The sequence below is a fragment of the Bombina bombina genome, chromosome 8 (genome assembly GCF_027579735.1).
Source record: "Bombina bombina isolate aBomBom1 chromosome 8, aBomBom1.pri, whole genome shotgun sequence".
Lineage (NCBI taxonomy): Eukaryota > Metazoa > Chordata > Amphibia > Anura > Bombinatoridae > Bombina > Bombina bombina.
Genome location: NC_069506.1, coordinates 40,906,591 through 40,918,801, shown reverse-complemented (window position 1 = coordinate 40,918,801; position 12,211 = coordinate 40,906,591). Strand labels below are relative to the sequence as shown.

General features: G+C 36.8%; 1 protein-coding gene across 1 annotated transcript in view; it reads right to left on the bottom strand.

The window, feature by feature from the left end:
• The window catches only part of MEGF6 (multiple EGF like domains 6), a 681,655-nt gene that overhangs the window by 528,037 nt on the left and 141,407 nt on the right, over positions 1 to 12,211 (bottom strand). The window contains exon 3 of the mRNA XM_053690339.1: positions 9,835 to 9,944. Within this exon, the coding sequence (XP_053546314.1) occupies positions 9,835 to 9,944 (110 nt within the window). The remainder of the gene's footprint in view (positions 1 to 9,834; positions 9,945 to 12,211) is intronic.

The following is a 12,211-nucleotide window of genomic DNA, read 5'->3' as shown; positions in this document are numbered from 1 at the left end:
ACAACCCAAATCCTTCATTTGAAAAGTATGAATATCACTGCAGTGCACAAATTATAAAATTGTGATTAATATTACAACTTTGAGCTATACTGTTTTTGGAGAATATATCCATGTATTCTGAAGGACAAACCTCTAACTATAAAACTAACAAACTTACAAAATACACATTAATGACAAAAAGTAAATTGCATATTTAAAAGGATTACAGCATTTAATTGAAAAAAGCACACAATGCTTTGAAAGAAGAATATTATTGTAAATTATAGTACATAACATTACATATTTTGTAGATTGTCATGTTAATAAAGTAGCAGTATGTATACATTTAGTGATATTGTGTTGCAGCATTAAACATAACATGATGCTTAGTAAACCAATAATAAAAACTAATTATTGTGGGTTTTTGTGAATTAGTAAGTAACCAAGTGCTCCCAAGGACAATATTACTTAATATGTATATCAGTGTTTGCAAATAAAGAAGCTAACAATGAAAATTAGTCAAGCAATAAGTGTAGAGAATATGGTCATAAGATATTACATACACTGCTAATAAATGTCATGTTTGTCTGGTTAAATCATGTCCCACAAGAGTGTATGAGGCTACTGTAAAAACAAAGAAGATGCATTATGACACTGCGGTAGAAGTGAGACAGGAGAAACAGGAACGTGTTAGATTGATGATATACAAGGAAAATAGGGAGGGTGGAGATAAGAAATAAGGAAACAATGAAAGAGGGAGACAATTGGAGAAAAAAGGTGAAAGACTGGGAGAGAGAAATACAGGATGAAAATGTAAGGATCATGGGAACAGGGAAAGAGAAGGCAGAAGGCAAAGACATAGAAAGAACCAGAAACGGGCATAGCAAACAGAAGGCACATCAAGTTTAGTCATGTAAGATTAGTTAATTAAATAGACATATAAGTGTGAAATGCTTTAATGTGTTAGAGCATTTTATTGCTTCTGTTGCCTACATGTAACTGTGAGTTTATTTCCTGCATGAGGTTAAACACATAGTAAAAGTAAGCTCCAGAGCAGTAGCACATAAGCTGAATACATCGTCTGAGTCAATGTGCAGTCACCAATCCCCAGCTAGGTCCCAGTACTGCATTGTTCTGCTCCTGGGCCTACCTAGGCATGCTTTTCAACAAGGGATGACAAAAGAACAAAGAAAATTTGATAGCAAATGCAAATTAAAATGTCTATTCAAATGTTAAGCTCTGTCTGAGCATTGAGAGTTAAATTATGATTGTCATGTCCCTTTAATTCTTAGGATAGATTTATGTCAGGTATTCTTACAGTCTTTGTCCTTACCACCTCTAACTGAAGTTTGTTCCATGAATCACCCGCCCTTTCCGTAAAGTTACTCACAAATTTATTTTACTCCAACTTAAAGGGACAAAATTTAAATACATGTAGATTAATCAAATCTTTAAATAGAAACATATTTGCAATATAAATGTATTGGCAAAAATGCTTCTAGTAAAAGTTATCACTGGAAGTAGAAAGTGGTGAGGCCGCTCCAGCAGAAGGGGGTGAGACACGGAGCCAATCCTAGCAGGGATCCTCAAAGCGGACAAACAAACACCGCCCTCAATAACGGTGTGTGTACTGGAAATGCACTGGTTGAAGGGTGCAAGCCTAGACAGAGCCGAGCAAGCTCAAGGTATTAAAAGTAGTTGAAAAATGCAGCACTCCAGAGAGATCCTCAGTTAAAACAAAGTCCTTTATTAATCCAAAAAATAAAAGCAAACTCACACACAGTGATATCATGGTAGGAGGAGGTGGGGTCCTGACTTGTTTTGTGCCGTGCAGCACTTAATCATAGGATAACCCAACACTTAAATAGCACACCTTTTAAAAGCTAACTAGAACCAATCAGCTTACTTAAAAATTGTCTCCTAGGAAACATTAGGTGTGCACTGCAAATGTGTTAGACACACATATGTAAAACAATAATTAAAACCAAATTGAGAGATACAAAACCATTATTAAACTAATACATATATTGTATCAAATACAACAAATCAGCCTCAATAAGAATTTTAAAGTAGTAACTTTTTAACATTTTCTCGTGTACCATTTCAAAAAGGATATTATATATGTATGTAAGTACACTTCACCCAAAGTTACAAGCACAATGTAATTGAAACATAACATACTTCAATTGTCTCCACATAATAATATGAAAGATTTTCATGGGAAAGAGAGACATCCAATAATCATAGAATTTCACAAATTCGAAATTTTCATATATTTTCATAAATTCCAGATTTTAAATCCTAAATTTTAAATTTTAAGTTTAATTAACTTCAAATCTAAAGTATATTCAGTTTCAGAACACTTGCATATGGATATGTGCCAGGAACAATATGTAGGTCAAACCTCACGTTGCCTACGTTCTAGGATAGGTGAGCACAAAAGGGACATCAAGAATTATAAGAAGGATTCAGGAGTGGCACGACATTTCAATGGTTTGCATTTTACCAATGAACCAAAATGTACTGTCAAAGTTATAGATATAGCGAAAAAAACAATTAGAGGTGGAAACAGATATAAAATTCTGTCTAAAAAACAACTGTATTGGATTTGGAAATTAGATACCAGGGTACCTATGGGTCTAAATAAAGAATGGGACATAAGCTACTTTGTAGAATAGTCTCTCCCCTTTTTGTATAGACACTAACACATTTCTTTAACCCAATGTGTATTACTTACTTTGATTACAGTGTCATAGTGCAGATTTTTTTAGTCTATTATGCAACTTTTGGTCCTATGTCTATGTAGTATTGAATTGGCATTGGATATGTTGATGTGTATGTTTGTACCTATTTAATATACAGATTATAAATTGAGGTTTATACACATCTATAACATATCCATATGCAAGTGTTCTGAAAATGAATATACTTTAGATTTGAAGTTAATTAAACTTAGAATTCAAAATTTTAAAATTTAGGATTTAAAATCTGGAATTTATGAAAATTTTGAATTTGTGAAATTCTATGATTATCGGATGTCTCTCTTTCCCATGAAAATCTTTCATATTATTATGTGGAGACAATTGAAGTATGTTATGTTTCAATTACATTGTGCTTGTAACTTTGGGTGAAGTGTACTTACATACATATATAATATCCTTTTTGAAATGGTACACGAGAAAATGTTACAAAGTTACTACTTTCAAATTCTTATTGAGGCTGATTTGTTGTATTTGATACAATATATGTATTCGTTTAATAATGGTTTTGTATCTCTCAATTTGGTTTTAATTATTGTTTTACATATGTGTGTCTAACACATTTGCAGTGCACACCTAATGTTTCCTAGGAGACAATTTTTTAAGTGAGCTGATTGGTTCTAGTTAGCTTTAAAAGGTGTGCTATGTAAGTGTTGGGTTATCCTATGATTAAGTGCCGCACGGCACAAAACAAGTCAGGACCCCACCTCCTCCTACCATAATATCACTGTGTGTGAGTTTACTTTTATTTTTGGATTAATAAAGGACTTTGTTTTAACTGAGGATCTCTGGAGTGCTGCCTTTTTCAACTACCTTTAAAACTTATCACTGTTTTAGTGTCAACATTTTTCTCTGCACATGCCCGTGAAGCATAGCTAGTTATTCTCAGTGTACCCACTCAGAACAACAGTGGGGCTTGTATCATGTCAGCAATTAACAAATTGAGTCATTACCAGATGGTACAAGCACCTTAAAGGGACAGTCTACACCAGAATTTTTATTGTTTAAAAAGATAGATAATCCCTTTATTACCCATTCCCCAGTTTTGCATAACCAACACAGTTATATTAATATATGTTTTACATCTGTGATTACCTTGTATCTAAGCCTCTGCAGACTGCCCCCTTATCTCAGTGCTTTTGTCAGACACACAGTTTAGCCTATCAGTGCAGACTCCTAAATAACTCCACGGGAGTGAGCACAATGTTATCTATATGACACACATGAACTAGTACTATCTAACTGTGAAAAACGTTCAAAATGCTCTGAGCTAAGAGGCGGGTTTTAACGGTTTAGAAATCAGTTTGAGCCTAGCTAGGTTTAGCTTTTAAAAAATACCACCAAGAGAACAAAGCAAATGTAATGATAAAAGTCAATTGGAAAGTTGATTAAAATGACATGCCCTATCTGAATCATGAAAGTTTAATTTTGACTAGACTGTCCCTTTAAGCTCTTTGAGCAAGTGTTGTGTTTAAAATGCTGGTGCACAGTGCAGTTCTATTCAAAACTGAAATGCATCCATCAAGATTTTAATTTTGGCTGGAAAGTCCCTTTAAAGAGACATGAAACCCATTTTTTCTCTTTCATGATTCAGACAGAGCATACAAGTTTAAATAACTTTCCAATTTATTTCTATTATCTAATTTGTTTCATTCTCTTTGTATCCTTTGTTGAAAAGTATACCTAGATAGGCTCATAAGCTGCTGATGGGTGGTTGTACATATATGAATCTTCAGATCGGCTTTCAGATATCTCCTAGTAGTTCATTACTGCTCATTCAACAAAGGATACCAAGAGAATTAAGCAAATCAGATTATAGAAGTAATTTGTAAGATGTTGAAAACTGTATGATTTTTGGGGGGTTTCATGTCCCTTTAAGATCATGACCCCGTGTTGTGCTGTTGCTGTTTTTATGAAAAATGCTTTCATCTTTAGCTTTATTAAAACCTTTAATAATAGCTATACATATATAGGTCATGTTTATATAGTTGAATTTTCAGCAGCCGTAATCATTTTTTTTCAATATTGTATATTTAATATTTACGCAACATGTCTTAATATAGCAAATTCTTCATGTACGCTAACTTGATGCCGCGTTTGAATCTACAGCGCGCAACCCGATGTGCATTATGCATATTTTACATTCCAATATTCTTTACATAGAAGAAAATGTTTTTATTTTTAAATTGTATTTCTATATATATCTGGTAATGCTAATGTTAACTAAATATCTATACCTAAGTATTTATATAGATACAAAGGGTTGGGCATTAGCAATAAGTATTCTTATATAGGCTATTATTTGTGGCTCTTGAGGAATATAACTGAGAAACAGCATTTTCAGCTAAACTAAAAATCAAATAATTATAATCATTGTATCAAAAATTATGCGCTTATTTAATACAAATTGTTTAATAGTTAATTTTCTAGAAATGTTAAATAGTTTAGGAGCTAAATTACAAGGATTGCGCATAATAGCGTCTACCTCTGTGATAAACTTCAGCACCAAATTAATGCAAATTATAGGTATTTTGTGTCAGGTTTTATTTGTTGAATAGTTCAACAGTTAAAATAAATAAAATGACAATAAAATTAGGTAGCAAAGACACAATCATAAGATTTCAGACATAGTTGTTATATCACATTTATCTGTAATTAATCCCATTCTTATGGGACTACATGATACAAGTCAGGTTTTAAGGGTTATATTTAACAATTAATTTGCACTACAAACAATATATTAAGTCATCTTGTTTGTATTTGTTATCCATGATTTTTTATTTGCTACGTTTTATTGTTTTGTAATGTTTTATTATTTCCCCATTTTTAATTTAGAATAATATATTTGATTGCTTCTTAGCAATTAAGAGCATACACAAGTGTGTATCTCACGACTCTGGAACCACAGTGTGATCTCACTCAGTGTCTCTATAGTTGTAACACACACGAGCGCTCACTCATGCGACTTCCACTTACAGCTGACACCTGTACTTGTGGAGGATACTACCCTTGAGAACTTTACTAATATGTTTCTGGGACTGTGTATTTTTTATTTTCGTATTTTTTGACAATTGTGCAACTCTAAGCAATGTCATACATTATGCTCAACCAGTGGTCATTTAAAAGTTTGCTTATAATGAAATGTATATTTTTGTTCTCTAGTAGCCATCTGTCTCTTTGGGCCACCGTGCTGTTGTTCAGGTATGCTCCAATCAATTTAGGAAAACAGCACACAAACTTTCTTGTTTAGGGGCACGGACATGATTAAGGGTCTATAGCTATGGCCTGAAATGTTGTCATTTACAAGCTGATGACCCAGATGTAGGCTGACCATATTGCCGCTTTAAAAAGGGGCACATATGAAAAATACATATGTCAGGGTTCTTATAACACATTATTTAAAGCATTTCTATAAACAGCCCTGACATATGTATTTTTAATATGTGTCCTTTTTTTAAAGCGGCAATATGGTCAGCCTACCCAGATGTGACAATAAAGTTCTAATTGTAAAGGAAAATAGGCTGGAATTGAATTTTGTTTCTATGTAGCAAATCCATGTATGCTCGCCTCCTAAATTAATGTCTTGTGCTCTGCTTTATACTATTTGTCTAGAATGTTCACAATCCTATTTAACAACAATATGAGTCTTGTGCCTTGTAACACTATGGTCCTGTGACTTGCTAGCCACCTGTGCTCTTGTGAACTGCTGATATTTACTGCCATGTGTCCGGCTGCTTACACTGGTCCTGTGACTTGCTAGCTATCTCTGCTCTAGTGTACTGCTGATATTTACTGCTCTGTGTCCTGCTGCCATCACTGGTCCTGTGACTTGCAAGCCATCTCTGTTCTAGTGTACTGCTGATATTTACTGCTCTGAGTCCTGCTGCTATCACTGGTCCTGTGACTTACTAGCTATCTCTGCTCTAGTGTACTGGTGATATTTGCTGCTCTGAGTCCTGCTGTTATCATTGGTCCTGTGACTTGCTTGCCATCTGTGCTCTTGTATACTGCTGATATTTACTGCTCTGAGTCCTGCTGTTATCACTTGTCCTGAGACTTGCTAGCCATCTCTGCTCTAGTGTTCTGCTGATATTTACTGCCTTGTGTCCTGTTGCTATCACTGGTCCTGTGACTTGCTAGCCATCTCTGTTCTAGTGTACTGCTGATATTTACTGCTCTGTGTCCTGCTTGTCCTGTGACTTGCTAGCCATCTCTGTTCTAGTGTACAGCTGATATTTACTGCCCTGTGTCCTGCTGCTATCACTGGTCCTGTGACTTGCTTGCCATCTGTGCTCTTGTATACTGCTGATATTTACTGCTCTGAGTCATGCTGCTATCACTTGTCATGTGACTTGCTAGCTATCTCTGTTCTAGTGTACTGCTGATATTTACTGCTCTGTGTCCTGCTGCTATCACTGGTCCTGTGACTTGCTAGCTATCTCTGTTCTAGTGTACTGCTGATATTTACTGCCCTGTGTCCTGCTGCTATCACTGGTCCTGTGACTTGCTTGCCATCTGTGCTCTTGTATACTGCTGATATTTACTGCTCTGAGTCATGCTGCTATCACTTGTCATGTGACTTGCTAGCTATCTCTGTTCTAGTGTACTGCTGATATTTACTGCTCTGTGTCCTGCTGCTATCACTTGTCCTGTGACTTGCTAGCCATCTCTACTCTAGTGTTCTGCTGATCTTTACTGCCCTGTGCCCTGCTGGTCCTGTGACTTGCTAGCCATCTCTGTTCTAGTGTACTGATGATATTTGCTGCCCTGTGTCCTGCTGCTATCACTGGTCCTGTGACTTGCTAGCCATCTCTGCTCTAGTGTACTGCTGATATTTACTGCCCTGTGTCCTGCTGCTATCACTGGTCCTGTGACTTGCTTGCTATCTGTGCTCTAGTATACTGCTGATATTTACTGCTCTGAGTCCTGCTGCTATCACTTGTCATGTGACTTGCTAGCCATCTCTGTTCTAGTGTACTGCTAATATTTACTGCCCTATATCCTGCTGCCATCACTGGTCTTGTGACTTGCTAGCCATCTCTGCTCTAGTGTACTGCTGATATTTACTGCCCTGTGTCCTGCTTGTCCTGTGACTTGCTAGCCATCTCTGCTCTAGTCTACTGCTGATATTTACTGTCATGTGCCCTGCTGCCATCACTGGTCCTGTGACTTGCTAGCCATCTCTGCTCTAGTGTACTGCTGATATTTACTGCCCTGTGTCCTGCTGCTATCACTGGTCCTGTGACTTGCTAGCCATCTCTGTTCTAGTGTACTGCTGATATTTACTGCCCTGTGTCCTGCTGCTATCACTGGTCCTGTGACTTGCTAGCCATCTCTCTTCTAGTGTACAGCTGATATTTACTGCCCTGTGTCCTGCTGCTATCACTGGTCCTGTGACTTGCTAGCCATCTCTGCTCTAGTGTACTGCTGATATTTACTGCCCTGTGTCCTGCTGCTATCACTGGTCCTGTGACTTGCTAGCCATCTGTGCTCTAGTGTACAGCTGATATTTACTGCCCTGTGTCCTGCTGCTATCACTGGTCCTGTGACTTGCTAGCCATCTCTGCTCTAGTGTACAGCTGATATTTACTGCCATGTGTCCTGCTGCTATCACTGGTCCTGTGACTTGCTAGCCATCTCTGCTCGCCATTCTTACCTCTACTCTTTCTTCAAACCCAAAACGTCTGTTCTCCACGTTCAATACTCTTCTACGCCAACCCCCACCTCCTACTACAACTTCTCTCTCAGCTCAAGATTTTGCCAGCTACTTCAATAACAAAATAGACTCCATCAGAAATGAAATCAGCTCTCAACATACTACCGGTCTCAAACCCCCTCAAAACCTCACTATCATCCAAAACCCACAAAGCCATACATTTATCTCTTTTACCCCTGTTACAGAGGATGAAGTTTCTGCCCTTATACTATCCTCTCACCTCACTACCTGTCCCCTCGATCCCATCCCCTCACAGCTACTCCCTGCCCTCTCTTCTACCCTTACCCTATATTCACACACATCTTCAACCTCTCCCTCAGCACTAGTATAGTTCCCTCATCTCTTAAACACGCACTGGTCACACATATCCTCAAAAAACCTTCTCTCGACCCAACCTCCCTATCCAACTACCGCCCTATTTCCCTACTCCCTCTTGCCTCGAAGCTTCTCGGAAATCTAGTATATGTACGTCTATCCAATTTCCTTACACTAAACTCCCTCCTTGACCCACTGCAATCTGGATTTGCCCCCCACCCTGCACTGAGACAACAATTGTTAAGGTTACCAATGACCTACTTACAGCAAAATTAAAAGACCACTTCTCTCTGCTTATCCTCCTTGATCTGTCTGCAGCCTTTGATACTCTCGACCATCCTCTTTTGCTCCAAACCCTCCAATCCTTTGGCATTTGCGACACAGCTCTCTCGTTGTTCTCTTCCTATCTGTCTAACCGTACCTTTAGTGTAGCCTTCTCTGGGGCATCTTCTGCCAGGTTACCACTTTCTGTTGGGGTACCCCCCTTCTCTTCTCAATCTACACATCATATTTAGGTTCCTTAATAAAGTCCCATGGGTTTCAATATCATTTGTATGTCGATGACACCCAAATCTACCTCTCTGCACCATACCTATATTCTTCCTTGCAAACCTGTGTCACTAACTGTCTTTCTCATATCTCATCTTGGATGTCCTCTCACTACCTTTAGCTAAATCTATCTGGCTATTATTGTCCTGTGTCTTGCTGTCCATCCCCGCCATGCATTCCTTTTGACCATTACTACCTTTACCGGTGTTGTCATGCCCTGTGCCATAATGGTCAATATAGCCCTGTTTCTTGCTGGCCATTAGTGCCCTATGTTCTGCTGACCATTACAGCCATGTGTTCTAGTTGACCACTACTGGTCTTTGCCTAGCTGGACTGGAAAATCCACATTTTCAGACTTAAATTACAGGAAAAGGGGCAAAATAAATAATTAAAGTATACTGCAGCGTTAATTTACTATGTACAGTATAATTGTGCATTTTATATTACAATTTCAAAGTGTAATTGTCCCTTTAATAATTAGTTTTGAAAATATAGTTAACATGTACAAATACTTACAGTAATGGCAGCCCGCTTCATTATTGAGCTGAGACCATCCTGGACAGCACTTATTTACAGTCTGATATTCCATGTTGTAAACTTGTCTATATGTAGTATAGTATGCTGTCCTGAAATACAAAAGAAAAATTACATTTCAAGTACATTTTCTCTTTTAAAGGAACAGTAAAGTCAAAATTAAAATTTCATGATTCAGACAGAAAATGTAATTTTAAACAACTTTCCAATTTACTTCAAGTATTGCTTTGCTCCCTTGTATGTATTGGGTACTTGTAAAGTGCGGCTAATCACCCGTAAGGGTCTCAAGGTGCTGCTCATTTTATCAACCTCGGAAGGATGAAAGGCTGAGTGGACCTCACTGGGGATCGAACCTGCAACCCTTGAGTTGCTACAGAGCTCAGCCACAGTGCCTTAGCATGCTGAGCTATCTGTCTCTTGGTATCCTTGTTGAAAACTAAACCTAGTTAGTTTGCTAAAAGCTTTGGGGCGTGCACGTGTCTATAGCAGTCTATGGCAGCAGTGTTTGTAACTATGTATAACATTGCTATAAACAATGTTCCAAACACTGCTGCCAGATGGCTTAAAACGTGCATGCTCCTGAGCTTGCCTAAGATTACTCTTTGACAAAGGATACCAAAAGAACTAAGCGTAATTGATAACAGAAGTAAATTGGAAAGTTTTCCAATAGATGTAAGTATAAAGGGACAAGAAACCCCAAAAATGCATTTTATTATTTAAATAAAGCAACAACTTTCCAAGCTACTTCTATTATCAAATTTGTTTCATTCTCTTGGTATCTTTTGTTGAAGGAGCAAAAAATGCACTTCTGGGAGATAGCTGAACACATTAGCTGAGTCAATGACAAGACAATGATGTACGTGCAGCCACTAACTCCCATTAGTGCATTTCTGCTTCTGAGCCTACCTAGGTATGCTTTACAACAAATGATGCCAAAAGAACTAAGCAAATTAGATAATATAAGTAAATTAGAAAGCTGTTTAAAATTGCATACTCTGAGTCATGAAAGCAATATTTTGCCTTTACTGTCCCTTAAATTTTGAATTTACTGTCCCTTTAACTTTCAACTGCATTAATAATAATGCAATAATAAAATCCTGTAACACAGAGTATCTTCATTTTGCACTTGTATGTCCATTTATGTTCCTGTGAGTATTTTCCATTTATTGTGCCACTCATTCCTTCTTTCTGATGTCATTGCATCACCTCAGGAACACTGAGTAATCAGGACTTATAGAATTAAAGGGGCATTAAAGGGACAGTCTAGTCAAAAGTAAACGTTCATGATTTAGATAGAGCACAATAACTTTACAATTAGTTATATACACAATTTCTGAGGCACCAGCTCCTACTGAGCATGTGCAAGAGTGCATTTTGTGATTGGCTGATGACTGTCACATGATACAAGAGTCATAAAAAAAATCTACTACTGATTTTAAAGTGATTTTTCATTGTCTTTTATTATGCATTTGTTGATTATGCAATTCCACTATATCCAAGGGGTCTCTAATATAGAGACAAGGATATCAAGATACTAAAAAGCAATAATCTAATAGTTAAAGAGTTAGAACTATTTTGAAACACAGATATTATGTGACAGATTGTTAAAACAAATAATTGTGCATTATGGAACTCTGGGAAAAAAATAATTAGTAAACCTTCAAATTCTAGAGTATGTAAGCATATTTACAGGTAATTAATAATGTTATCGGAACATTCAGATTGGAAGAAGAACAGAAAGCAGCTTCCTGAGGAGGTTACAATTGTAACATTGTAACTTATCACAAACCCTTGTTTTGAATTTCATATTTACAGGCTCATTAGGTAAAGGTCTTTGGAACCATATTTCACAGTTAATTATAATAGACACACTTATTGGTGACCAGAAATATTGCTTCAAATCTGGTAAAGACTTAAAATTGGAAAAATAGAAAATTTTACTGATTGATCATGTCATTGCCATTAATATTACTAAATACGTAGTAGGTTCACCTTAATTGGCTGACAATTAAAACAACAGCAAAAATACACAAGCCATTTTAGTTTTTAACAAGCATTTTTTTGCATTATTTATTAAAGGGATATTAAACACTAAATAAATGCTAGATGATAGAATGATACATTCAAAGAAAAGATTAGTCTGAGTATTTTTTAAAGTTTCATTAGCTGTTTAAATATTGATAAAATAAGTGTAACGTTTTAGTGTCTACAAAACAGTGGAAGTGCCATGTTGTAACTTAGGTTACCTTCTCTGCTGTGGCCAATTAGAGACAGTTATAAATAGGTCACTAGAGTGTGCAGCCAATGGCTGTGTGGGATATAAAAGTGTTCTGCACTTCCATTTCTAACAGGAGCTGAA